The sequence below is a fragment of the Lepidochelys olivacea genome, assembly GCF_965140295.1.
Source record: "Lepidochelys olivacea isolate rLepOli2 genome assembly, chromosome: 6".
NCBI lineage: Eukaryota > Metazoa > Chordata > Testudines > Cheloniidae > Lepidochelys > Lepidochelys olivacea.
This window is the reverse complement of record NC_140416.1, coordinates 79,757,740-79,784,453: the sequence shown is the minus strand read 5'-3', so window position 1 is coordinate 79,784,453 and position 26,714 is coordinate 79,757,740. Positions and strand designations below refer to the sequence as shown.

At 46.0% G+C, this 26,714-nt stretch overlaps 1 protein-coding gene and 1 long non-coding RNA gene across 2 annotated transcripts; one reads left to right on the top strand and one right to left on the bottom strand.

Annotated features, from left to right (window-relative positions):
- Nucleotides 1–2,111: 2,111 nt before the first annotated feature.
- LOC311523006 lies at nucleotides 2,112–5,806 on the top strand. Its single transcript, XR_014712238.1, has 3 exons — nucleotides 2,112–2,166; nucleotides 3,609–3,663; nucleotides 5,218–5,806. It is a non-coding gene; the product is annotated as an uncharacterized lncRNA (long non-coding RNA).
- A 17,990-nt stretch (nucleotides 5,807–23,796) lies between these two features.
- LOC311521594 (myb/SANT-like DNA-binding domain-containing protein 7) lies at nucleotides 23,797–25,696 on the bottom strand. The gene is made up of 2 exons (XM_084629973.1): nucleotides 24,828–25,696; nucleotides 23,797–24,253 (listed from the first exon to the last, which is right to left on the bottom strand). The coding sequence occupies exons 1-2, from the start codon at nucleotides 25,383–25,385 to the stop codon at nucleotides 24,236–24,238; spliced, it is 576 nt and encodes a 191-aa protein (XP_084486099.1). The 5' UTR covers nucleotides 25,386–25,696; the 3' UTR covers nucleotides 23,797–24,235.
- Nucleotides 25,697–26,714: the final 1,018 nt, after the last annotated feature.

Here is a 26,714-nt window from a genome sequence, read left to right as displayed (position 1 = left end):
GCATTTGAATAGTGAATTATTAAATTATTTGGTTGAAGAAATAAGCAGCTGTATAGCATATTATTTTATAAAGATTACTTGAAGTTTCAAACCTAATAGTCATATGTTTCTATTGTAATTTCTGGGCCTCTATGTCTTTTCATATTGTTTTAATATCAGGAATTAGGACCATCGGACACAACCCTTAGGCTTGCCAACTTTCTACTTGCATAGAACTGAACACCCTTTCCCTGCCCCCTGCCCCGCCCCTTTTCCGAGGTCCCACCTTCTGCTCACTCCATTCCCCTTCCCTCTGTCGCTCGTTCTCCCCACCCTCACACACTCACTCATTTTCACTGGGCTAGCTCAGGGGATTGCGGTGCAGGAGGGCGTGAGGGCTCCTGTTGGGGGTGCAGGCTCCGGGGTGGGGCCAGAAATGAGGAATTCAGGGTGTGGGATGAGGCTCCAGGCTGAGGAAGTGGGTTGGGATGTGGGAGGAAGTGAGGGCTCTGGCTGCGGGGGTGAGCTCTGGGGTGGGGCCATGGATGAGAGGTTTGGGCTGCAGGAGGGGGCTCCAGGCTGGGGAGTGGAGTTGAAGGGTTCGGAGTATGGGAGGGGGAGCTGGGCTGAGGCAGAGAGTGTGGGTGTGGAAGGGGGTTTGGGCTCTGGGGATGAGTGATATGGGGTGTAGGAGGGTGCTCCAGTCTGGGATTGAGGGGTTTGGAGGGCAAGAGGAGGATCAGGACTGGGACAGAGGGTTGGGGCGTGGGAGGGGGTCAGGGATGCAAGCTCCAGGCCGCACTTACCTCAGGCAGCTCCCAGAAGCAGCAGCATGTCCCCCTGTGGCTCCTACGCAGAGGCACAGCCGGGCGGCTCTGCGCACAGCCCCATCCGCAGGCACCGCCCCCCACAGCTCCCATTGACCATGGTTCCCAGCCAATGGGAGATGCGGAGCTGGCGCTTGTGGCAGGGGCAGCGTGCGGAGCCCCCTGGCCATCCCTACAGATAGGAGCCAGAAGGGAAAAATGCCACTGCTTCCAGGAGCCCCACAGAGCCAGGGCACGCAGGAAGCCTGCCTTAGCCCCAGTGCACTGCTGACCAGATTTTTAATGGCCCAGTCAGCAGTGCTGTCCGGAGCCACCAGGGTACCTTTTCGCCCAGGCATTCCAGTAAAAAACCGGACACCTGTCAACCCTACCAACCCTGCAAACTACTACTCGCATGAGTAGTTTCACTGATTTGGGCCATAATTTAGATTACAAATCATATTAAAGAGGGGCTTGTAAAACTCAGTTATAAGATATAAATTACAAAATGTAAAATAGCCTTCCAAAGTAAGGGCCTGATCCTGCTATGTTCTGTCAGCACCTCATGAACAGGCTTCATATTTTTGGCTCCAAGGATACAATTACGTGTTTGTGTAGGGTGCTTTTGTGCTTTTAGTCAAATCAATTGGTGTTAAGTTAAAGAAGTTTAAAAAGCAGCTGTCTTGTATTTTCAGGCTTTTTTATTCCCTCTCTATGACTCAAAACAGCTTTGATTTTGAAAATTAAGATTTGCAGGTCTACAGGCAAGCACTAATACATTTCAGTTCATCACAGAGCAAAGGGAAAGCCTGCGCTCCAGCCTCCTGCAAGGTTTCAGGCTATTTAAAGCAGTTCAAGTGGCAAACAATAAAAGGTTATTCATAGATTAAGGGACCAGCGTGATCACCTAGTCTGACTTTTTTACATAACAAAGTCTATAGATTTCCCAGAATTAATTCCTGTTTGGACTAGAGCTTATTTTTTAGAAAGACATTCAATCTTGATTTACAGGTTTCTAGTGGTAGAGAATTCACCACAACCCTTGATAAATTGTTCCACTGGTTAATTAACCTCACTGTTTAAAAAAAACTGCACCTTATTTCTAGACTAAATTTGTCTTGCTTCAACATTCAGCTTGTTTTACCTTTATATTATCAAATTTATTGTTCCCCAATAAACTGTGATCAAGTCATCCCTTAATTTTCTCTTTGTTAAACTTGCCAGATTGAGCTTCTTGCGTCTATGACTGTAAGGCATGTTTTCTAAACTTTTTTAATCATTCTCATGGCTCTCTCCAATTTTTCAACATCCTTCTTCAATTGTGGACACCAGAACTACTCACAGTATTCCAGCAGCGGTCACACCTGTGCCAAATACAAAGGTAATGTGACCATCCTACTCCTATTCAGTGTTCCCTTGTTTATATATCCCAGGATTGTATCAGTCCTTTTGGCCATATATTGCACTCAGAGCTCATGTTCAGTTGATTATCCAACAAAACAACCAATCTCTTTCAGAGTCACTGTCTCCCAAGATAGAGTCCCTCATTCTGTAAGTTTGGCCTGCATTCCTCATTCCTAGATGTCTAACTTTACATTTGGATTTATTAAAACACATATTGTGTGCTTGCGCTCCGGTTACCAAGTGATTTGAGATCACTCTGTATCAATGACCCATCTTCTTCATTACTTACCACTTCCCTCTATCTTAATGTCATCTGCAAACTCTATCAGTAACGATTTTATGTTTTCTTCCAGGTCAGTGACAAAAATGTTAAATAGCATAGGGCCAAGAACTGATCCCTTTGGAATCACGCTAGAAACACACCCACTTGATAATGATTCTCTGTTTCCAGTTATGTTTTGAGATTGGTAAATTAACCAGTTTTTAATCCATGTAATGTATGCCATGTTTATATTCTACTGTTCTAGTTGTTTAGTCAAAATGTTGTATGATACCAAACCAAATCCGTTTATCACTATTACCTTTATCAATTTAACTTGTAATCTCAGCAAGATACCCAGTTCATTTGAAAGGATCATTTTCCATAAACTCATGTTGATTGGCATTACTTTTATCACCTTCTTTTATTAGAAGAGTTCCATATTAGCCATTCCATTATTTTGCTCCAGCTTGATGTGAGCCTCATAGGCCTATAATTATCTGGGTTATCCCATTTGTTCTTTTTAAATATTGACACAATAATAGGTTTCTTCTAGTCTTTTGGAAATTTCCCAGTGTTCCAAGAGTTATTGAAAATCAACATTAATGATCCAGTGAGCGCCTCAGTCCGTGATTTTAAAACTTGGATGCAAGTGTGGTAGAGATAATTGTCTACTACACTCTGCCTGAACTGAACTTGTCTGAGGCATGTCACGTCCTGGTGACCTGCCTTTAACTTCAAGAACTTAATTTCCAATGAAGACACAAAACTTCTTAAATATTACCCATACATACATTTTGCAGTGATGATGAGGAATAGGAATTCTGGGAGACATTTGTGCTTCAGGCAGGTAAAATACCTTCTGGAGTTCCCAGAAAGCGCAGCCACTATGATAGCCTTTTACAGGATGTGACTTCTGGTCCCTTCTGAACCCAGCCAACTCTGCTGGCCCATGGGGAAGGACATGTAGTGTCATCACATTCCCTTTGCCCCTTACTATCACCTTTGAGATGGAGCAGTTCTTATACTCAGGAACAAGAATTGCAATTGTGTCTGGCCCCTGTGTAGGTGCACAATGTAGGGAGAGATGCTAAATCTGACCCACTATCATTATTCCATTCATTATAATCTCTTTTTGCATCTTTTTCCACTATGCCTAGGTATCAAGCTGGCATTGACTTTAATTGTGCCCCCAGTACCCCTGGACCAGAGCAGGTGAGCCCAATCCAGCCAATTAAAGAGGGCGGGACTACACCTGGATCTATAAAAGGCTGCTAGTAAGCAGATGAGGGAGATTAAACTGAGACAGGCTGCACCCTGGGAGGAAAGGCCCATCCTGGAATGGAGCTAGCGCCTATGGTTGGTGTCTGGAGCCAGAGACTCGGGAAAGCAGCGCTGGGGCTGTTGCTCCAAGAAGGGAGCAGAATCAACTGAGACTGGGAAGCTGCCGTAGCTAGAGGGCCAGACGCTCCAAGGAGGAGTGGCCTCAAAGCTTGGGGCCAAGGATTAACTTAAAAGACTTTTCTGTTTGTTTGCTAACCTGTTAAAGAAATAAACCTGTGTGAAAGAGAATGGGCATGGCAACACATGCTTTGGAGCTGGGGCAGAAGCTTGGCTTGGTGAAATGCCCATTAATATCAGCAGCAAATTTGGTCCATGATATTTTGGGACAATGTGTGATTTCAAATATCCAGAACAAAAGGAGGTTTCTTTCACATATAGAATTTTTATTTCAGAAGTAGAATTGCTCATTATACCCTGCCATAGTCTGAACAGCAGCATATTAACAGGCAAAATGCAAATAGAGAGCAACTAATGACAGATTTGTTTTGCATAATCATTCATGTAACTCTTAGTAAATATAAAAACACAGAAGTTGTTTGCATGCAATTTAATAATTAGGTTGCTTTGCCAATTCTTAAACTAAGAAAAAAAAATTAAAGTCCTCCCCTTAAAGGCTTCAGAATCATGCTTGGCTAAATAAGTTTGCAGTGCTTCCACAACAGGAGCCCCATATAGTTTGCATATTGTTTCTTCATGTGATCTTGGCTCATCCTCCTCATTACAGTCAAGAATGGCTGGAAAACCTAATTTAAAAGCTAAAAGAAAACTATTAAAAATCAGTCAGTAAGTCTCTCAAGTTAATATATCCTAATTTAGCAAAAACATATATCCAGATCCAGCCCCGGGTGATTTTGCAGAGCTTTTGCAGCCTTGAGCAGGTTTCTGTGGATCAGAAACTAAGAAATTTATTTTGTTGAATATGCCCTTCAGTCACAGGGCCACACGTTCTTCTTAGAAATTTACAAACAAAAACAAAATATTCAAATCTTCTTCAATAGGCCTGACTAACTAAAGAGAGATTTCCATATTTGAGGAGTGAATTTTTTTTTAAATCATTTTACCCACTCTCTGCCAAATTATTTTATTGCAATTATTATTGCGGCAGCGCCAAAGAATCCCAGTCATAGATCAGGACCTTATGCCAACCACTGTACAAGGGAACAAACTCAATAAATTAAACAAACAAACAAACCAGTTTCTACCCCCAAAGAGCTTACAACCTTAGAATAGTGTTGGACTCCACTATTCTGCTTTGAATTACTGACTATGTCAAATGGGGTTTGGTCATAATTTCTGAAATCAGGGTGAGTGGTTTTGCTTCTTAAATATTTTAGGTGTAGAACAGTTACATCATGGTGATAATCACAGTAATGTAAAATGTGTCTATTTTAGTGACAAAAGCTTTCTTCCAATCCTTACTTTCAGAAGATTCATAGTCCTGACAACTGGCTATAGAATTCAAGAACAATTTGAACAACGTTCTGAAATTTGAGCTTGTAGAATGAAATGCCCTTCCATCCCTTCACATCACTTCCGCAACACACCATATTCACCTGCCTGAAGGAGTTTTCATCCATATCGAAGCTCCACAAGGAAGCCATTCTTGAACTTTTGGCTCATTGATCACTCTGGTCTGTCCTGCACAAGACCCCCAGACTTTCTCAGGTTTTTTGTTTTTGTTTTTTAAACCTTTTATTTAAGGCTTTTCATTGTGCTCCCTCTAATGGATAATAATAGCATTCATTGCAGGTGAAGACCAGTCATCAATTGTTTAATAATAAAGGGTGAAATACAATTAATTTGAATATGATATTATATGAGTAAATGAAATTAAGCAGAGCAAATGTGTCACTTGAAGCCTGCAAGGATATTACGGGGAATCAGTCTCTATCCTGTGTAAAATGATGACGAATGAATGTTGTCTGTTTTACTGTCTTGCATGAGAGAGTTTTTGTAGCAGATGAGAAATAAAACCTAAATCCTGACCATTTATGGCACATTTTGCATGGGCAAAGATGCTTATCCTAGTACCCTGGCCAAATTTAAGATGGATAATGAAATTCTACCTCCAGTTTCACAGGGCTATGGTAGTCTTCTCTTTTTAATTTTCAGCATGGTATTGTGCAGTTAATGTTTTCGCTTCAGAGGTAGTTGCACCTGATTGGTGGGCAAAGCAAGTTTTGAATATACATTGTATGAAGTCCCGAGCCTGCAGTTTTGTCTCATGGTGACAGCAGGAGGACTCTACTTGTGTGAATAAGGTTTTCTCACATAAGTAAGTTTAGCAGGATTTGGCCCATAGTTTGTACAAATACTATGGATGAAAGCATTGTGTATGTGGTTTTTTCCAGCCGCAGCACTTCACAAACCTTATGGTAATGATAACATGTATGCAGTGGTGAGCTAGAGCCGGTTCGCACTGGTTTGCTAGAACTTGTTAAATTTGTTAAATTTAAACTTTGTTAAATTTAGAAGCCCTTTTAGAACCGGTTGTTCCACGAGGGACAACCTGTTCTAAAAGGGCTTCTAAATTTAACTGGCCAAAACTGGCGCCTTAGGCACTGACTCCACAGGTGCTCCAGCCCTGGAGCACCCAAGGGGAAAATTTGGTGGGTGCAGAGCACCCACCGGCAGCTCCCCGCCCCACCCCCGGCCCCAGCTCACTTCCGCTCTGCCTCCACCTCCTCCCCTGAACGCGCCGCCCCGCTCTGCTTCTCTGCCCCCCCCCCCGCCGGCTTCCCGCGAATCAGCTGTTTGCGCAGCAAGCCTGGGAGGGCTGAGAAGCAGGCCATGGCTTCCCGCTCAGGCCTAGGGAGGCGGAGGTGAGCTGGGGCGGGGGGGGGGGACGGGACACAAGGAGGGCCGCCCGCGCCGCAGCAGGTAACCTGGGGGGGGTGCAGGGGAACCGCTCCCTGCCCCAGCTCACATCCGCCACTCTCGGCCTGAGCGGGAAGCCGCAGCCTGCTTTGCAGTCCTCCCCGGCTTCCCGCCAAACAGCTGATTCGCGGGAAGCAGCGGGGGGACGCGAAGAACCAGAGCGGGGCGGTGGGTTCAGGGGAGGAGGCGGAGGCGAGCTGGGGCTGGGCGCGGAGCTGCCGGTGGGTGCTCTGCACCCACCAAATTTTCCCTGTGGGTGCTCCAGCCCCAGAGCACCCAGGGAGTCAGCGCCTAAGGCGCAACTTTTGATGTGATCAGTGGGGGAGCAGCCGCTCCCCCTGCTCCCCACCTAGCTATGCTCCCCTGCCCCTAGGAGCCAGAGGGACCTGCTGGATGCTTCCTGGGAGCTGTCCCAGATAAACACCGCTGGGACTCCCCACCTTGTCCCCCGGCAGGTGCCTCTGGCTCTTAGGGGTGGGGTGGGCACCCACTATGGTGGCCCACGAGACCCTCCTGCCCGGTTCTGGGGGCAGTCAGGGGACAGGGGAGGGGGGTGGATGGGGCAGGAGTCCCAGGGGCGTGGGTGGGCAACAACCCCCTCGTGGGGTGATGAGGGAACCCCTTGTTAAAATTTTGGCAGCTCATCACTGCATGTGTGTATATATATTACAAGAACTCATTTCCAAAACAAATAATATATTGTTATGGCAAATGTGATGTAGTGTGCTTCATGGTGCTGAAGTGATGTGGTTGTAATGGATGTAAAGGAGATTTTTATTACTTCCTGTCAAGGTTCCTCCCCCACTCTGAACTCTAGGGTACAGATGTGGGGACCTGCATGAAAAACCTCCTAAGCTTATCTTTACCAGCTTAGGTCAAAACTTCCCCAAGGTACAAAATATTACCCCCGTTATCCTTGGAATGGCCGCTACCACCACCAAACTAATACTGGTTACTGGGGAAGAGCTGTTTGGACGCGTCCTTCCCCCCAAAATACTTCCCAAAACCTTGCACCCCACTTCCTGGACAAGGTTTGGTAAAAAGCCTCACCAATTTGTCTAGGTGACTACAGACCCAGACCCTTGGATCTTAAGAACAATGAACAATCCTCCCAACACTTGCACCCCCCCCTTCCTGGGAAATGTTGGATAAAAAGCCTCACCAATTTGCATAGGTGACCACAAACCCAAACCCTTGGATCTGAGAACAATGAAAAAGCATTCAGTGTTTTACAAGAAGACTTTTAATAAAAAATAGAAGTAAATAGAAATAAAGAAATCCCCCCTGTAAAATCAGGATGGTATATATCTTACAGGGTAATTAGATTCAAAAACATAGAGAACCCCTCTAGGCAAAACCTTAAGTTACAAAAAAGATACACAGACAGAAATAGTTATTCTATTCAGCACAATTCTTTTCTCAGCCATTTAAAGAAATCATAATCTAACACATACCTAGCTAGATTACTTACTAAAAGTTCTAAGACTCCATTCCTGTTCTGTCCCTGGCCAAGACGACTACAGACAGACACACAAACCCTTTGTTTCTCTCCCTCCTCCCAGCTTTTGAAAGTATCTTGTCTCCTCATTGGTCATTTTGGTCAGGTGCCAGCGAGGTTACCTTTAGCTTCTTAACCCTTTACAGGTGAGAGGAGCTTTCCCCTGGCCAGGAGGGATTTCAAAGGGGTTTACCCTTCCCTTTATATTTATGACACGCCCCCCAAATCTCAGCTAGGGTGAAACACTGGCTGGGATTTCTTCCTGGAGCTCTAGGAAAACAGAGTTAATAAGACACATGCATCTCTAAATATACTACCAAGTACATAAAGACTAACAATATTTTCCACATCTCAAGGACGATTTTAACCAGTTGATTCTGGGAAACTTTCACGGGAGAGTGCATCAGCCACTTTGTTAGAAGCTCCTGAGATGTGTTGGATGTCAAAATCAAAATCTTGGAGAGCTAAACTCCACCGAAGAAGTTTTCTGTTAGTTTCTTTGACGGTGTGAAGCCACTTTAGTGCAGCATGGTCGGTTTGCAGGTGGAAACGCCGTCCCCAAACATATGGGCGTAGCTTTTCCAGAGCGTAGACAATGTCATAACATTCTTTTTCAGTGACTGACCAGTTGCTTTCCCTCTCAGACAGTTTTTTGCTGAGAAACACTACAGGGTGGAATTCTTGATCAGGTCCTTTCTGCATTAAAACTGCTCCCACACCACGCTCGGATGCATCTGTGGTTACTAGGAACGGTTTGTCAAAGTCTGGGGCCCTTAGTACAGGGTCAGACATGAGTGTCGCTTTAAGCTTGTTAAAGGCCTTCTGACACTTTCCGGTCCACTGAACAGCATTTGGCTGTTTCTTTTTGGTTAGGTCTGTCAGTGGGGCAGCGATTTGGCTGTAGTGCGGTACAAATCGTCTGTAATAACCGGCCAAGCCTAAGAAGGATTGAACCTGTTTCTTTGACTTTGGGACAGGCCACTTTTGGATAGCATCCACTTTGGCCTGTAGGGGGCTGATAGTTCCTTGACCCACCTGGTGTCCAAGGTAAGTCACTCTGTTTAGGCCTATTTGACACTTCTTAGCCTTAACAGTTAGTCCTGCCTCCCTTATGCGCTCAAGGACTTTTTGTAGATGTTCCAGGTGGTCTGCCCAGGAATCCGAAAATATGGCCACATCGTCAAGGTAGGCGACTGCATATTCTCCTAATCCCGCTAGGAGACCATCTACAAGTCTTTGGAAAGTGGCGGGTGCATTTCGCAGCCCGAAAGGGAGTACATTAAATTCATACAGCCCGAGATGTGTGATGAAGGCTGACCTTTCCTTGGCAGATGCATCTAGCGGTACCTGCCAGTACCCCTTGGTTAAGTCCAAGGTAGAGATGAACTGGGCCCTTCCCAGTTTCTCTAATAGTTCATCTGTGCGTGGCATGGGAAAGTTGTCTGGGCGAGTTACAGCATTTAGCTTACGGTAGTCCACGCAAAAACGTATTTCCCCATCTGGTTTGGGAACTAGAACCACTGGAGATGCCCATGCACTTTCAGAGGGGCGGATTACACCCATCTGTAACATATCCTGGATCTCCCGTTCTATAGCAGTTTTAGCTTGAGGAGACACCCGGTAAGGTTGGACCCTAATTGGGTGAGCATTACCTGTGTCAATGGAGTGGTATGCCCGTTCAGTCAGTCCTGGGGTGGCTGAGAACGTTGGCGCGTAGCTAGTGCACAGCTCCTGGATCTGCTGTCGCTGCATACGCCCAAGGGTCATGGAGAGGTTCACCTCTTCCACACCACCAGCACATTTCCCTTCGTAATAGACACCTTCAGGCCACTCAGCGTCGTCTCCTCCCTGGGCTGTAAACTGACAAACCTTTAATTCTCTGGAATAAAAGGGCTTTAGAGAATTAATATGATACACCTTAGGCTTTCGGTTGGAGGTGGGGAATGCTATGAGATAATTAACAGCTCCCAGGCGCTCCTGGACCACGAATGGCCCTTCCCACGATGCTTCCATTTTATGGGCCTGGAGCGCCTTTAAGACCATGACCTGGTCTCCTACTTTGAAGGAACGCCCTCTGGCATGTTTATCATACCAGGCTTTTTGCTCTTTTTGAGCATCCTGTAAGTTTTCTCTAGCAAGGGCTAAAGAGGTTCGGAGGGTGTTTTGTAGGTTGGTTACAAAGTCCAGAATGTTAGTTCCTGGAGAAGGTGTAAATCCCTCCCATTGCTGCTTCACCAACTGCAATGGCCCCTTAACCTCACGGCCATATACAAGTTCAAATGGGGAAAACCCTAAACTGGGATGTGGTACAGCTCTGTAGGCAAAGAGCAACTGCTGCAATACTAGGTCCCAATCATTGGAGTGCTCATTTACGAATTTACGTATCATGGCCCCCAAAGTTCCATTAAACTTCTCCACCATGCCATTTGTTTGATGATGGTAAGGAGTGGCAACCAAGTGATTTACCCCATGAGCTTCCCAAAGGTTTTTCATAGTTCCTGCCAGGAAATTAGTCCCTGCATCTGTGAGGATGTCGGAGGGCCAACCTACCCTGGCAAAAATGTCTGCTAGTGCCTGGCACACACTTTTAGCCCTGGTGTTGCTTAGAGCTACTGCTTCCGGCCATCGGGTGGCAAAATCCATGAAAGTCAGTATGTACTGCTTTCCTCTGGGTGTCTTTTTCGGAAAAGGACCCAGAATATCCACAGCTACTCGCTGAAATGGAACTTCAATGATGGGGAGTGGCTGGAGAGGAGCTTTGACCTGGTCTTGGGGTTTTCCCACTCTTTGGCACACCTCACAAGACTGGACATAGGTAGAAACATCCTTGCCCATTCCCTCCCAGTGGAATGACCCCCCCAAACGGTCTTTGGTCCTGTTCACCCCAGCATGGCCACTAGGGTGATCATGGGCTAAGCTCAAGAGCTTGGCCCGGTATTTAGTTGGAACTACCAACTGTCTCTGAGGATGCCAGTCTTCCTGGTGTCCCCCAGAAAGAGTTTCCTTGTATAAAAGTCCTCTTTCTACAACAAACCTGGATCGATTAGAAGAGCTGAGAGGCGGTGGGTTGCTCCGTGCCGCCGTCCAAGCTCTCTGGAGGCTTTCATCTGCTTCTTGTTCGGTCTGGAACTGTTCCCTTGATGCTGGAGACATCAGTTCCTCATGGGATTGTGGACCTAGGCTTGGTCCCTCTGGAAGCGATATAGGGGATGGAGCTGTTTCTGTTGACTGTGAACCGCTCTCCGCTGGTGTACTATGTTGGGATTCAGGCTCCGGCTGAGCCTCTTGTGTAGGGTTATCGGCTGCTGCCAGTTCAGGTTCGGTGGGGCCCTCTGGTGTTGAGGTTGCAAGTACTGGATTCAGTGCTGACACGGGGTCTGGTGTTGGTTGTTCGGCTGGTTCCGGTTCTGGGACTGGTTCCGTCTGGGTCTCTGGGACTGGATCCACTACTGCTGTTGCAGACATTGGCCTGGGGTCCAGGTCCATCACCTCTGACTGGGTCCTGATAGAAGTTTCCGGAACAGAGCTAGGCCTCACGGCTTGTTTAGCCTGGTTGCGGGTGACCATTCCCACCCTCTTGGCCTGCTTCACATGATTGGCCAAGTTTTCCCCCAACAGCATGGGGATGGGATAATCATCATAGACTGCAAAAGTCCACATTCCTGACCAGCCCTTGTACTGGACAGGCAACTTGGCTGTAGGCAAATTGAAAGAGTTGGACTTGAAGGGTTGAATCGTCACTTGGATCTCTGGGTTGATTAAATTGGGGTCCACTAAGGAAGCATGGATAGCTGACACTTGTGCTCCGGTGTCCCTCCACGCGGTGACCTTCTTCCCGCCCACACTCACAGTTTCCCTCCGCTCCAAGGGTATCTGGGAGGTATCTGGGCCTGTGGACCTCTGGTGTGATTCCGGTGCAATGAACTGTAATCTGTTGGGGTTCTTGGGGCAGTTGGCCTTTACATGCCCCAGCTCATTACACTTAAAACATCGTCCAGCTGACGGGTCACTGGGGCGAGAAGGGTTGCTGGAGAACGGGGTGGTGGGACGATAAGGGGTCTGGAGGGTTCTTTGGGAGGTAGGTGGGGCTTTGGGCGGCCCCCGGTAATAGGGTGTGGTCTGGGGTGGTCCCTTCTGGTCTCCGCTCCAACTGCGACCAGTTTTCTTCTTCTCTGCCACCTCCACCCATCTGGCTCCAATCTCTCCTGCCTCAATTACAGTTTTGGGTTTCCCATCTAGGATGTATCTTTCTATTTCCTCAGGAACACCCTCTAAGAATTGTTCCATTTGCATTAGGAAGGGCAAATTTACTGGAGATTCAACACTTGCTCCTGATATCCAGGCATCCCAATGTTTTACAATGTGGTAGGCATGTCGGGTAAATGACATGTCTGGTTTCCACCTTAGGGCTCTGAACCTCCGACGAGACTGCTCGGGTGTTATCCCCATTCTGACTCTCGCCTTGGATTTAAACAGTTCATACTTGTTCATGTGTTCTTTAGGCATTTCAGCTGCCACCTCAGCTAAGGGTCCACTGAGCTGCGGCCTCAGCTCTACCATGTATTGGTCAGTAGAGATGTTGTACCCAAGGCAGGCCCTTTCGAAGTTTTCTAAGAAGGCCTCAGTATCATCACCTGCCTTGTAGGTGGGGAACTTTCTGGGATGGGAAGTGGTACCTGGAGAAGGATTGCTAGGGTTTGTTGGTATATTCTGCTGGGCCTTTATCCTCTCCATCTCCTCCACATGCTTCCTCTCTTTTTCCTTCTCCTCCTCCTTCAGCCGCATGAGTTCTATCTGTCTTTCATGTTCCCTTTGTTTTTCCTCAGCCTGAAATTTGGCTAATTCCAGCTGTAGTCGAGCTGAGGATTTGCCCATTCTAACCTCTCTGTTTTTAACTAACTTTACACCCGAGGTTCAGAAATAAACAAACAAAACTTGGCTGTAAAATTTTTCTGTGCTGGAATAGAATACCTATTCTCTGATAGTGATTGTCAGCCTACAGAAAAAGACAATTCCCTTGTCTCTGCTCTGGGCCCAAATTAAAGCAAAAAACCTCCAACTACTTGGAAAACTGCTTACCCAGCCCAAAGAAAAAAAAATTTCTTTTCAAACCTGTGCTCCTTGTAAAACAAAAAAAAATCAAAATCCTAAAAAAAAAACCCTGCCACTTTTGTCTCCAGGCAAATGGGTAGAGCACACACCCCCTATTTACTTTTAGGAAGAAAAGAAAAAAAAAAAACCTCTGGGTTGGAAGACTGTGAATTTCCCTGCAGGAGTTAAGTACCCTGCCTCCAGGCAAGAAAACCTGCAATTCACAAGATAATCCCCTTTTGTCTCTGCTTGGCCACAAAGCAGAGAGAAACCAAGCTGCTTTCAGTTTCAAAGCTGCCTTCTGGACTTCCTAAAAATTCCTTTTTAAAATCTGTATTTCTAGTTCAAAAAATCTCAACTGGATCTCAAAATGATTTCAGGTTAATCCCACCACTGTGCCACCATGTCAAGGTTCCTCCCCCACTCTGAACTCTAGGGTACAGATGTGGGGACCTGCATGAAAAACCTCCTAAGCTTATCTTTACCAGCTTAGGTCAAAACTTCCCCAAGGTACAAAATATTACCCCCGTTATCCTTGGAATGGCCGCTACCACCACCAAACTAATACTGGTTACTGGGGAAGAGCTGTTTGGACGCGTCCTTCCCCCCAAAATACTTCCCAAAACCTTGCACCCCACTTCCTGGACAAGGTTTGGTAAAAAGCCTCACCAATTTGTCTAGGTGACTACAGACCCAGACCCTTGGATCTTAAGAACAATGAACAATCCTCCCAACACTTGCACCCCCCCCCTTCCTGGGAAATGTTGGATAAAAAGCCTCACCAATTTGCATAGGTGACCACAAACCCAAACCCTTGGATCTGAGAACAATGAAAAAGCATTCAGTGTTTTACAAGAAGACTTTTAATAAAAAATAGAAGTAAATAGAAATAAAGAAATCCCCCCTGTAAAATCAGGATGGTATATATCTTACAGGGTAATTAGATTCAAAAACATAGAGAACCCCTCTAGGCAAAACCTTAAGTTACAAAAAAGATACACAGACAGAAATAGTTATTCTATTCAGCACAATTCTTTTCTCAGCCATTTAAAGAAATCATAATCTAACACATACCTAGCTAGATTACTTACTAAAAGTTCTAAGACTCCATTCCTGTTCTGTCCCTGGCCAAGACGACTACAGACAGACACACAAACCCTTTGTTTCTCTCCCTCCTCCCAGCTTTTGAAAGTATCTTGTCTCCTCATTGGTCATTTTGGTCAGGTGCCAGCGAGGTTACCTTTAGCTTCTTAACCCTTTACAGGTGAGAGGAGCTTTCCCCTGGCCAGGAGGGATTTCAAAGGGGTTTACCCTTCCCTTTATATTTATGACACTTCCTCAAGACTAGAATAGGATGCTGTATCACTTCCTGGTTTTCCATTATTTGACATTGGTGTAGTAGTAGCATCCAAAGACCACAGTCAGAATTCAGGCTTCACTGTATCCACACTGTAAAAAAAAAAAAAAAAAAGCATAGGAAGGTAGGATGCCTGCTTCAAAAACCTTGCAGTTTAAATACAAAAGATAAAAACAACAGAAAAGTTGAATGACAAAGGTCATTGTGTCAAAGGTATCTTGTTGGTTACATTTTTTTAACTATTTCCCCAAACCATCCCTCACATGCCCATTATCTTGTCAATCTATCTGTTCCATCATTGCTTCCCTAATGCACCCTCCTTGACATTGCACACAAGCACTGTATAGAGATAGGCATAGTGTGAGCGAGAGTGTCTGAAATCCATTGTGGAGGGTCCCTCTTTAGTTCCAGTGATCTCCAGCAGTTCTTTGCCATTGGAGGGGAGAAAGATTGCTTCTAGTGGGGGTTCTGGGCTCTCAGACTAAAACAGGGTGTTGTTCTCCTGTAGCCACACCCAGCCTATTTATTACAATACTCCACCACCGTAGCTAGCTTTCACGTTGATGGATAGGATGTAAGCAATGGGTGTTCTGGTGTTTGTCTTGATAAGAAAATCCTTAACAGTTTGGGAACAAGTTACCAGACAGGTGACCCAATTTATTGCTGCCCTATAGGTCCTTTCCCCATTCAGCAGGCATAACACCTTCCCCTAGTTCAAAGGGGCACACCTGTCACTTTCTGAGCTGGGCTAGTGCTGGCTTAGGGAGATTGGAGACATGGTCAGGACCTCCCTATGCAATGGTGACTGCATGCCTTCATAAGGCCCATAAGACTTTTTACGTTTGTTTTTCTGCCCATAGTTGTGGCCATGCTAGTTCTACATGTAACCACTTTTTTTTTTTTTTTTTTTTTTGAGGCGGGGAGGGAGTGGCAGATAGCTAGCACACTGCAGAGCAGTGAGGGAATGAGGAAATTTTGGTTTACACCATTGGAGAGAACAGCCCTGTTTATGAAAAAGTGTTATGAATATCTGATGTCCATAGAGTGCACGCACAACTTCAGTTTTCAAAGGTTTAATTCAAAAGACCCATAGTCAGTACACTGCCTGGGCCTTGACTTCTGTACTGCACAGGATGAAGAGCTGCATTCACCTGGATGGGACTTGCACCTCTAGTTCCAAGAAATTCTAGATGTTTCAGATGTAAAACATAAACCACACTGATCTACAACTGTGGCATAATTTTGAGGGCTGACAGTGATGTTGCACTGTGTTTCCCCCAGACTTACACGTTTATATTTTTATCCCTGTTGTGGCAGGGTTAGTTTTAGAATATAAGAACAGCCATAGTGGGTCAGATCAATGGTCCATCTAGCCCAGTATCCTGTCTTCCAACTGGCCCATGCCAGGTGCTTCAGAGGCAATGAACAGAACAGGCAATCACAGTGATCCATCCCATCATTCACTCCGAGCTTTTGGTAAACAGAGGCTAGTGACATTTATCCCATTACATCCCATTTGTGCTACTTGGAACTATTTATGTAATTTCTCTGTGCACAAGGAAAAGATCAGATCCCTTTAAATGGTTCTGAGACATCAAAAGTTACAGCACAATTGTTTCACCAATTTGTCATTTATATATGCTCTTTAATGGCCTAGAGCCATACCACAGCTCCTTTATCTCAGTGTAGACATACCCTAGATGGTTGAACTCTGAAATACAGTTGTCAATCCAGAAGACTTAAAGACATCTTTGGGTCACAGCTCCAATAAGTCTCTTCCTAGGCATACTGATGTTCAGCCAATCAAGACAGAATACACTTTATATAGGTCATTAGAATATGCTCTGAATAGGAAACCCCTGATGTCATTCCCAGGAGCTGTTTTCCATGCATCCTGATAAAACTGAGTGAATCTGAAGAGGAAGTAATAGAATGCCTCATCTGTTATTTGGCAGTTTCTGGAGACAGGCTACTTTGTGCCCAGAGTACAGCAGTCTCTTTAGCTGACTAGTCCAAGAAACTTGTCAAAGTTTAGTGGGTTGAGTTGTTACCTGAGGTTCTTTCAACCCAAAGCTCTTGGTAACTTTTACTGTGTGCGAGGTGGTGTCAGGAGATGAATCAGGGGAGACATGGCCATCCAACTGATAGATGGCTGGTACAAACAAGACAACACAAGAGCGCTTTCACTTAAAGCTAAACTTTACTTAGTCTCAAGCACTTACACATGTCCGCAACAGGTTAGTAAAACACCCCCAACCCTTGATAGTTACCGAAGCTGAGGGTGGCTCTTGAGTTGCACAGTGGCAGCCCATCTGCCGATGGGGAACACAAGATGCATCCAGAGTAAGAGTCCAGTCCCGAAGAGTCCCACTATCTCAAACTTTTCCCCCTAATTTATACATTAGTAATACAATGACATGTCCCTTAAAGAAAACTTGTTAAGCAAGCAGTTTCAATGGTCAAACAAGGGGTTTCCTTCTGATTATTGATTAACCAGGTGTAGGTTTTTCCTAGAGATTGCAGCCTTGAGGCCCTAACAGACATTCCTGAGGGCACATCCTGCTCTTCTAAAACGCATATATCAGCAACTTCAACTCAATTCTTATCAGGAAGGACGTGGGGTCAAGCTGTCCTTTCTGTGGCACCCAAAATCCCCTCCTCTCCTGCCTTGGTCAAGCTGAGGCTGCTATATGGCCACTTTACGGCCTGCTGACTTGGCCGATTTTAGCAATGAGCAATAGTGGTTTCAGGCACTTCACTGGTTTGCCAAAATCTCCCCATACAGAGTAGGTTTGCCATCTTTTGAAAGTTTATTTCTCTCATGACATTCTGGTACAACATCTTCACATTGTTATTACAACAGGTGACATTCCATAAAGTGTCATCACACCACTACACAGAATGATGGCGTCCCATAAACATGTCATCACAGTAGGACACATTGTTGTCTTATGATCATGTTTTTCTGGGCTCAAATCACCTTCATCATGGTAAAACTCTCCTACCAGCACCACATCAAATTCAGAACAAATGGCAATCTAAACAACCACAGAGGCTTATTTTGTCAGGTGTCAGCCCATATTTTTCAGTAAAGAAAATGTATTAACTGAGACAATACTGTACCTGCTTTACTGGTCTTACTTCTTTCATAAGTTTCTAATCAAACATAACTGCCAGTGATTTTGATTTTCCTTTGGTTCTATGTGGAAAGTAAAATGGCTAGGGAAAGAGTGAAATAATAGAAGTCTGTAAATTACTAATGAATATACATTGAGTCACGTAAGATAGTAAACCAGGGATTGGCAACGTTTGGCATGTGGCCTGCCAGGGTAAGCCCCGTGGCAGGCTGGGCCAGTTTGTTTACCTGCCGCATCTGCAGGTTTGGCCGATCGCAGTTCCCACTGGCTTCGGTTCGCTACTCCAGGCCAATGGGGGCTGTGGGAAGCAGTGGCCAGCACATCCCTCAGCCCATGTCGCCTCCTGCAGCCCCCATTGGCCTGGAGCGGCGAACCGCAGCCAGTGGGAGCTGTGATCGGCCAAACCTGCGGACGCGGCAGGTAAACAAACTGGCCCAGCCTGCCATGGGGCTTACCCTGGTGGGCCGCATGCCAAACATTGCCAATCCCTGTAGTAGACCATGTCCCAGCAAGTTATTTTGCTTTCTGTAAGACTTTCAGTATAGCTTAAAATATTTCATAGACTCTTCACTGCTGAGAGCTTTTTAAAATTTTTTTTTTGCATTTCTCAACTGTCCTAAAGCATAGGATTTTCAACATGTTTGATACCCTATTTAGCATTTAATCCCAGAGATGGGATGTACTCCTCACACTGGCTCTGAAAGATCTGAATTAGGCCAGGTGGGCCCAATCAGTTAAGATGCAAATAGGGGGAGTCTTTCAAAGTCCTTCTGTACCAATACATCAGGCAGTCCTCATGCCCACTGCCCTGATTATGTCCCTCCCTCAGTCTTCCTATTCATTGCACCTACCAAAACCACTCTAGAACCCAGGCCTACTCTCTAATCTGGGTTCCAGTTGAAGGCCTATAACAAGTATTTAAGGTCTGGGACTTCACCAATCTTACTATTCTCTTCCCTGGACTACTTTCTGTTGTGCTTCCTTAAGCTCCTTCTTCATCAGTCTTCCTAGTCAGACACCCCACTCCACTTTAGGCATGCTAGGTAAACCCTTCCTTCTGGATTCCTATCAACCCTTCCTTTTCCCTTAACTCAGAGAGAGGCTGCAGGTTTCCTTCATCCACTGTTTCCAGACTTCTAGCTTTTCAAAAGCACCATCTGTTCCCTCCCAGGCGAGACTCCTTCTAAGCAGTGCCCTCCACTCAGCTTAAATCTCCTCTGTTTGCACCTTAATTGGTTGAATGGGTCCACCTAGCCTAATTCATCTCTTAGCAGGGCTGGTATAGGGAGGGCACTCCACCACAATACCCTAGAAGAACACCAAGGCTGAAAAAGGATATTTTTCCACATAATGTTAGATTTTAAAACTTCTGAAGGGTTGATCTTTCTGCTTTTTACAATGAAAGCTAAGTAGCTGCTACACAGTGGAAGAATATCAAATATAAAATGTTTCCTAACATACACAGGAAACAAATATTTGGTATTAGACTTTCTAAAGAACATTTTTTTTGTTTTGTTTTTTGTTTTTAATTTTACATGAGAGTTTTGTCACTTGCTCTGGGCATTAGACCCTCACCCTTCATGGGTTCTCCAAGTCCAGGCACCAGCCCAAGCCCAGATGTCTACGCTGTAATTTTATAGAGTCAGCTGACCTGGGCTCTGAGATTCAGTGCAGTGTAGTCATACCCATAAAGAAAGGAGACACCACATGGCCTAAGGATTATCCCTACACACAACAGTGATTAGAGGAGAATCCCCCTGACAACATAAGGATAGTAAAAAGCTATTCACAATATTCTTCAAAGAAGGAGAGCCACATCTCTGCTCACAGGAAAATTGTTTTGAAGGTGAGGCCTTATGCCAGGACAATCATCATCTGTCCTCCTCACATCTGGCATTTGCTGCAGCCCTAGCAGGGGTAGTAACTTTCAGTGCCAATGCAGCCCAGTGACAAGTCATCACTGACAGTCTTGGCAGGAGGCATGAATGCAGCACATATAGGCATACCGGAGTTTAGCATTCTAAAAGTAGTGTAGCTCTGCTGCCTGAATACAATCCTCCCCAGAACCCTGAATCTTGCTCAGGTATGCCTACATGTGCTGCATTCACACCTCCCAGTGGCACTGTAGACATACCCAAAGAGTTAACTGACAAAAACACTTCTCCAAAGTGTTCCTCGTTATTGCAAAGCTGTTTATTTGGTGGGGAGATAGGGAATGTAACAGTATCCACTGAAGAGAGTGCATACTAATTCCCTTTTGTGAGAGGTGTCGTAGGATAGTGTAGTTACAGGAGACTATGACAGACTAGGCCTTCTGCTTACCAGATTGCTTTACTGCAAAGACAGCATCTGCATTCTTCTGGACTTTACATGCGTAGGAAGACAGATGATGTATTCGGCTTAGACCCTAAAGGATCTATTTCCCCCCTTACCCTCCCCCCATTCATTATGTATGAATGCTTTAACAGGTCTACTCCCTCCAGGTCCAGTCCTGCCCCACTGAAGTCAATAGTAGTTGAATTGGACTCGTTAACACCACTGTGACTTATGCACACAAATGCCTTGCGCAACAGACATTTGAGTAAGGAAAAGCACAATACATTAACATCAGAACTTCATTAAAGTGTTAGACACCTGTAGACAAAAGACCATGTTTAGCAATATTCTTTTCTTCTTTCAGGAACTGTGGTGAGTAAGCAGATACCTTTATCTAGCAACCTTTTCAACAGAGGCAAATGTCTACTTCTCACTTAGGAGTGGCATAACTGTGAAGTCTCTGTCAGATACATTTAGTGTTATTTTATTCAGAAGTTTAATTAAATTTTGATTACTCTAACATATGCCACTGTTTCGTAATTGTATTAAAGACTAAACAAAACTAATCTATTTGTAACGTAGTAATGGGTTTTTTTGCTGTGTACTGTAAATGTGCATAAAATTAACTGCTCAAATTCTGGCACTGCTCCCACACAAGAGGAATGACTGTTTATTGTAAACTGTATTCTGCCATTTATGGGTAAGACAAATTTCCTAAGCTACAAAGACCTACTGAAAAAGCTGCACACAGCGAGGGAACCACAGATTCAAGGTTTCTGCCTGCTAAGTGCCTAAAAGGACTTAAAAGAATAAATAGATTCTAAGGGGTCTAGCCACCTTTTAGCTAGTGAAAATGCCTGTTTAGGGCTTGGTCATGTGTTTGCAGCTCAGCACTGTACTGTGGGGAGAGCTAGAGAGTTGCACCAACCCAGGGTATGTCTACACTACGGAATTAGGTCGAATTTATAGAAGTCGGTTTTTTAGAAATCGGTTTTATATATTCAAGTGTGTGTGTCCCCACAGAAAATACTCTAAGTGCATTAAGTGCATTAACTCGGCGGAGTGCTTCCACAGTACCGAGGCTAGAGTCTACTTCCGGAGCGTTGCACTGTGGATAGCTATCCCACAGTTCCCGCAGTCTCCACTGCCCATTGGAATTCTGGGTTGAGATCCCAATGCCCGATGGGGCTAAAACATTGTCGCGGGCGGTTCTGGGTACATATCGTCAGGCCCCCGTTCCCTCCCTCCCTCTGTGAAAGCAAGGGCAGACAATCGTTTCGCGCCTTTTTTCCTGAGTTACCTGTGCAGACGCCATACCACGGCAAGCATGGAGCCCGCTCAGGTAACCGTCACCGTATGTCTCCTGGGTGCTGGCAGACGTGGTACTGCATTGCTACATAGTAGCAGCAACCCATTGCCTTATGGCAGCAAACGGTGCAATAGGACTGGTAGCTGTCATTGTCATGTCTGAGGTGCTCCTGGCCACGTCGACCAGGAGCGCCTGGGCAGACATGGGCGCAGGGACTAAATTTGGAGTGACTTGACCAGGTCATTCTCTTTAGTCCTGCAGTCAGTACTATTGAACCGTCTTATGGTGAGCAGGCAGGCAATACAGATTGCTAGCAGTCGTATTGTACCATCTTCTGCCAGGCAGGCAAGAGATGAGGATGGCTCGCAGTTCTATTGTGCCATCTTCTGCCGAGCAGCCATGAGGTGTGGATGGCATGCAGTCCTTCTGCACCGTCTGCTACCAGCCAAAGATGTAAAAGATAGATGGAGTGGATCAAAACAAGAAATAGACCAGATTTGTTTTGTACTCATTTGCTTCCCTCCTCCTCCGTCTAGGGGACTCATTCCTCTAAGTCACACTGCAGTCACACAGAGAAGGTGCAGCGAGGTAAATCTAGCCATGTATCAATCAGAGGCCAGACTAACCTCCTTTTTCCAATAAGAACAATAACTTAGGTGCACCATTTCTTATTGGAACCCTCCGTGAAGTCCTGCCTGAAATACTCCTTGATGTAAAGCCGCCCCCTTTGTTGATTTTAGCTCCCTGAAGCCAACCCTGTAAGCCGTGTCTGTCAGTCGCCCCTCCCTCCGTCAGAGCAATAGCAGACAATTGTTCCGTGCCTTTTTTCTGTGCAGACGCCATACCAAGGCACGCATGGAGGCCGCTCAGCTCACTTTGGCAATTAGGAGCACATTAAACACCACACACATTATCCAGCAGTATATGCGGCACCAGAACCTGGCAGAGCGATACCGGGCGAGGCGGCGATGTCAGCGCGATCATGTGAGCGATCAGGACATGGACACAGATTTCTCTGAAAGCATGGGCCCTGCCAATGCATGCATCATGGTGCTAATGGGGCAGGTTCATGCTGTAGAACGCCGATTCCGGGCTCAGGAAACAAGCACAGACTGGTGGGACCGCATAGTGTTGCGGGTCTGGGACGATTCCCAGTGGCTGCGAAACTTTTGCATGCGTAAGGGCACTTTCATGGAACTTTGTGACTTGCTTGCCCCGCCCTGAAGTGCGTGAATACCAAGATGAGAGCAGCCCTCACAACTGAGAAGCAAGTGGCGATAGCCCTGTGGAAGCTTGCAATGCCAGACAGCTACTGGTCAGCTGGGAATCAATTTGGAGTGGACAAATCTACTGTGGGGGCTGCTGTGATGCAAGTAGCCCATGCAATCAAAGATCTGCTGATATCAAGGGGAGTGACCCTGGGAAATGTGCAGGTCATAGTGGATGGCTTTGCTGCAATGGGATTCCCTAACTGTGGTGGGGCCATAGACGGAACCCATATCCCTATCTTGGCACCGGAGCACCAAGCCGGCAAGTACATAAACCGCAAGGGGTACTTTTCAATAGTGCTGCAAGCTCTGGTGGATCACAAGGGATGTTGTTTCACCAACATCAATGTGGGATGGCCAGGAAAGGTACATGACGCTCACATCTTCAGGAACTCAGGTCTGTTTCAAAAGCTGCAGGAAGGGACTTTATTCCCAGACCAGAAAATAACTGTTGGGAACGTTGAAATGCCTATAGTTATCCAGCCTACCCCTTAATGCCATGGCTCATGAAGCCGTACACAGGCAGCCTGGACAGTAGTCACGAGCTGTTCAACTACAGGCTGAGCAAGTGCAGAGTGGTGGTAGAATGTGCATTTGGACGTTTAAAGGCTCGCTGGCGCAGTTTACTGACTCGCTTAGACCTCAGTGAAACCAATATTCCCACTGTTATTACTGCTTGCTGTGTGCTCCACAATATCTGTGAGAGTAGGGGGGGGGGAAGAGACGTTTATGGAAGGGTGGGAGGTTGAGGCAAATCGCCTGGCTGCTGGTTACGTGCAGCCAGACACCAGGGCTGTTAGAAGAGCACAGGAGGGCGCGGTACGCATCAGAGAAGCTTTGAAAACCAGTTTCATGACTGGCCAGGCTACAGTGTGAAAGTTCTCTTTGTTTCTCCTTGATGAAACCCCCCGCCCCTTGGTTCACTCTACTTCCCTGTAAGCTAACCACCCTCCCCTCCTCCCTTCGATCATGGCTTGCAGAGGCAATAAAGTCATTGTTGCTTCACATTCATGCATTCTTTATTCATTCATCACACAAATAGGGGGATGACTACTAAGGTAGCCCAGGAGGGGTGGTGGAGGAGGAGGGAAGGAAAATGCTACACAGCACGTTAAAAGTTTACAACTTTATAATTTATTGAATGCCAGCCTTCTTTTTTTGGGCAATCCTCTGTGGCAGAGTGGCTGGTTGGCCGGTGGCCCCCCCACCGTGTTCTTGGGCGTTGAGGCTATGGAACTTGGGGAGGAGGGTGGTTGGTTACACAGGGGGTGTAGTGGCAGTCTGTGCTCCAGCTGCCTTTGCTGCAGCTCAACCATACATTGGAGCATACTGTGTGGTCCTCCAGCAGCCTCAGCATTGAATCCCGCCTCCTCTCATCACGCTGCCACCACATTTGAGCTTCAGGCCACAACCTCTCCTCCTGGTCATTTTGTGCTTTCCTGCACTCTGACATTATTTGCCTCCACACATTCGTCTGTGCTCTGTCAGTGTGGGAGGACAGCATGAGCTCAGAGAACATTTCATCACGAGTGCGTTTTTTTCTTTTCTTTCTAATCTTCACTAGCCTCTGGGAAGGAGAAGATCCTGTGATCATTGAAACACATACAGCTGGTGGAGAAAAAAAAAAAAAAAAAAGGGACAGCGGTATTTTAAAAGACATTTTATAAAACAGTGGCTACACTCTTTCAGGGTAAACCTTGTTGTTGACATTACACACATAGCACATGTGCTTTCGTTACAAGGTCGCATTTTGCCTCCCCCCACCGCGTGGCTACCCCCGCAACCCTCTCCGTGGCTAACAGCGGGGAACATTTCTGTTCAGCCACAGGCAAACAGCCCAGCAGGAACGGGCTCCTCTGAATGTCCCCTATTTCAACCAGGTGACCATGAATGGTATCTCACTCTCCTGAGGATAACACAGAGAGATAAAGAACGGATGCTGTTTGAATGCCAGCAAACACACACTGCAATGCTTTGTTGTACAATGATTCCCGAGTACGTGTTACTGGCCTGGAGTGGTAAAGTGTCCTACCATGAAGGACGCAATAAGGCTGCCCTCCCCAGAAACCTTTCGCAAAGGCTTTGGGAGTACATCCAGGAGAGCCGCCAATGCCAGGGCAAATTAATCCTTTCACATGCTTGCTTTTACACTATGTATAGTATTTTAAAAAGGTACACTCACCGGAGGTCCCTTCTCCGCCTGGCAGGTCCGGGAGGCAGCCTTGGGTAGGTACGGGGGGTACTGGCTCCACGTCCAAGGTGAGAAACAGTTCCTGGCTGTTGGGAAAAGCGGTTTCTCCGCTTGCTTGCTGTGAGCTATCTTCTTCATCCCCAAAACCTGCTTCCGTGTTGCCTCCATCTCCATTGAATGAGTCAAACAACACGGCTGGGGTAGTGGTGGCTGAACCCCTAAAATGGCATGCAGCTCATCATAGAAGCAGCATGTTTGGGGCTCTGACCCGGAGTGGCCGTTCGCCTCTCTGGTTTTCTGGTAGGCTTGCCTCAGCTCCTTAAGTTTCACGCGGCACTGCTTCGGGTCCCTGTTATGGCCTCTGTCCTTCATGCCCTGGGACATTTTGAGAAATGTTTTGGCATTTCGAAAACTGGAACGGAGTTCTGATAGCATGGATTCCTCTCCCCATACAGCGATCCGATTCCGTACCTCCCGTTCAGTCCATACTGGAGCTCTTTTGCTATTCTGGGACTCCATCATGGTCACCTCTGCTGATGAGCTCTGCATGGTCACCTGCAGCTTGCCACGCTGGCCAAACAGGAAACGAGATTCAAAAGTTCGCAGTTCTTTTTCTGTCTACCTGGCCAGTGCATCGGAGTTCAGAGTGCTGTCCAGAGCGGTCACAATGGAGCACTCTGGGATAGCTCCCAGAGGCCAATACTGTCGAATTGTGTCCACAGTACCCCAAATTCGACCCGGCAAGGCCGATTTAAGCGCTAATCCACTTGTCAGGGGTGAAGTAAGGAAATCGATTTTAAGTCAAAATAAAGGGCTTCATCGTGTGGATGGGTGCAGGTTTACATCAATTTAACACTACTAAATTCGACCTAAAGTCCTACTGTAGACCAGGGCTCAGTGAGAACTCAAATATTGTGCCTGAAGGCTTTCCAAGAGCTCTGGAGCACAGAAGGGAGTGTAATCACTGAGCCATGACCTTGGAAGCGTCTGCAATGTCTACCACCATTTGCGCTTACCCAGCTCTGTTGACCAGTATGGCCACCTCCTATAGAAGGGCTGCCATTTTGCCTGGCTTTTGCTTGATGGTTTTAGAGAAGGAAGTTCCTTGTTCCCTCTCCTCACCCTCCTTTTGCATAATGTGTGGCCAAGCATAATTTTGCCCTTAATGTCTACACCGTGCTTTGAACATATAACATGCAAAATACATACTAAATAGTATTGTAATAATCCATATTGATAATTGTAACACAATCCTCTCTTTATTCACATCCCTTTTTCAATATGGCTTCTCCCTTGGAGTCAATCAATATTAACTCAGCGTGACTGGAGATAGTCTTAATGATTGTCTGGTTGCAGAGGATAGGAAATATTCTTAATCTTGAACTGGACAAACTGGCTGGAATAAATCACCAAAATGGGTGGGCCAGGACCCTTTTACCATGGCATGGATGAATGGGTTCAGGGGCTAGAAAGAGACAAAGGGGAGAGCTGAGAGAAAGGTAAGAAAGAAAGGTTCACCCAAAGAAATGAGAGAACCTGGCTCAGCTCAGGATGCAAGATTTTAAACTTCATCTGTAAAAAACCCAACCCAGTAGGTGAAGGGTTATTTTGAAAGTAGCTTTATATCCCAGTATGAAGCATTACAATTTATTTTACAGTCTTTGATTAACTGGTTGTTTTTATATCAGCTTAACTAGGATTATTGCAAGTGCTTCAAGGACTGTCCAGGTGTCCACTCACCACAGGTAGCACCTCCTCTTGGCTGCTCTGAGGATTAGTTCTTTCCAAGACAGGAGCCCCCCTTCAGCTGCTCACTGTATGCACAGCTGCTGCTCTCATTCTCTGCAACTTACGGTGCTCCCTCATTGTGATTTGGCT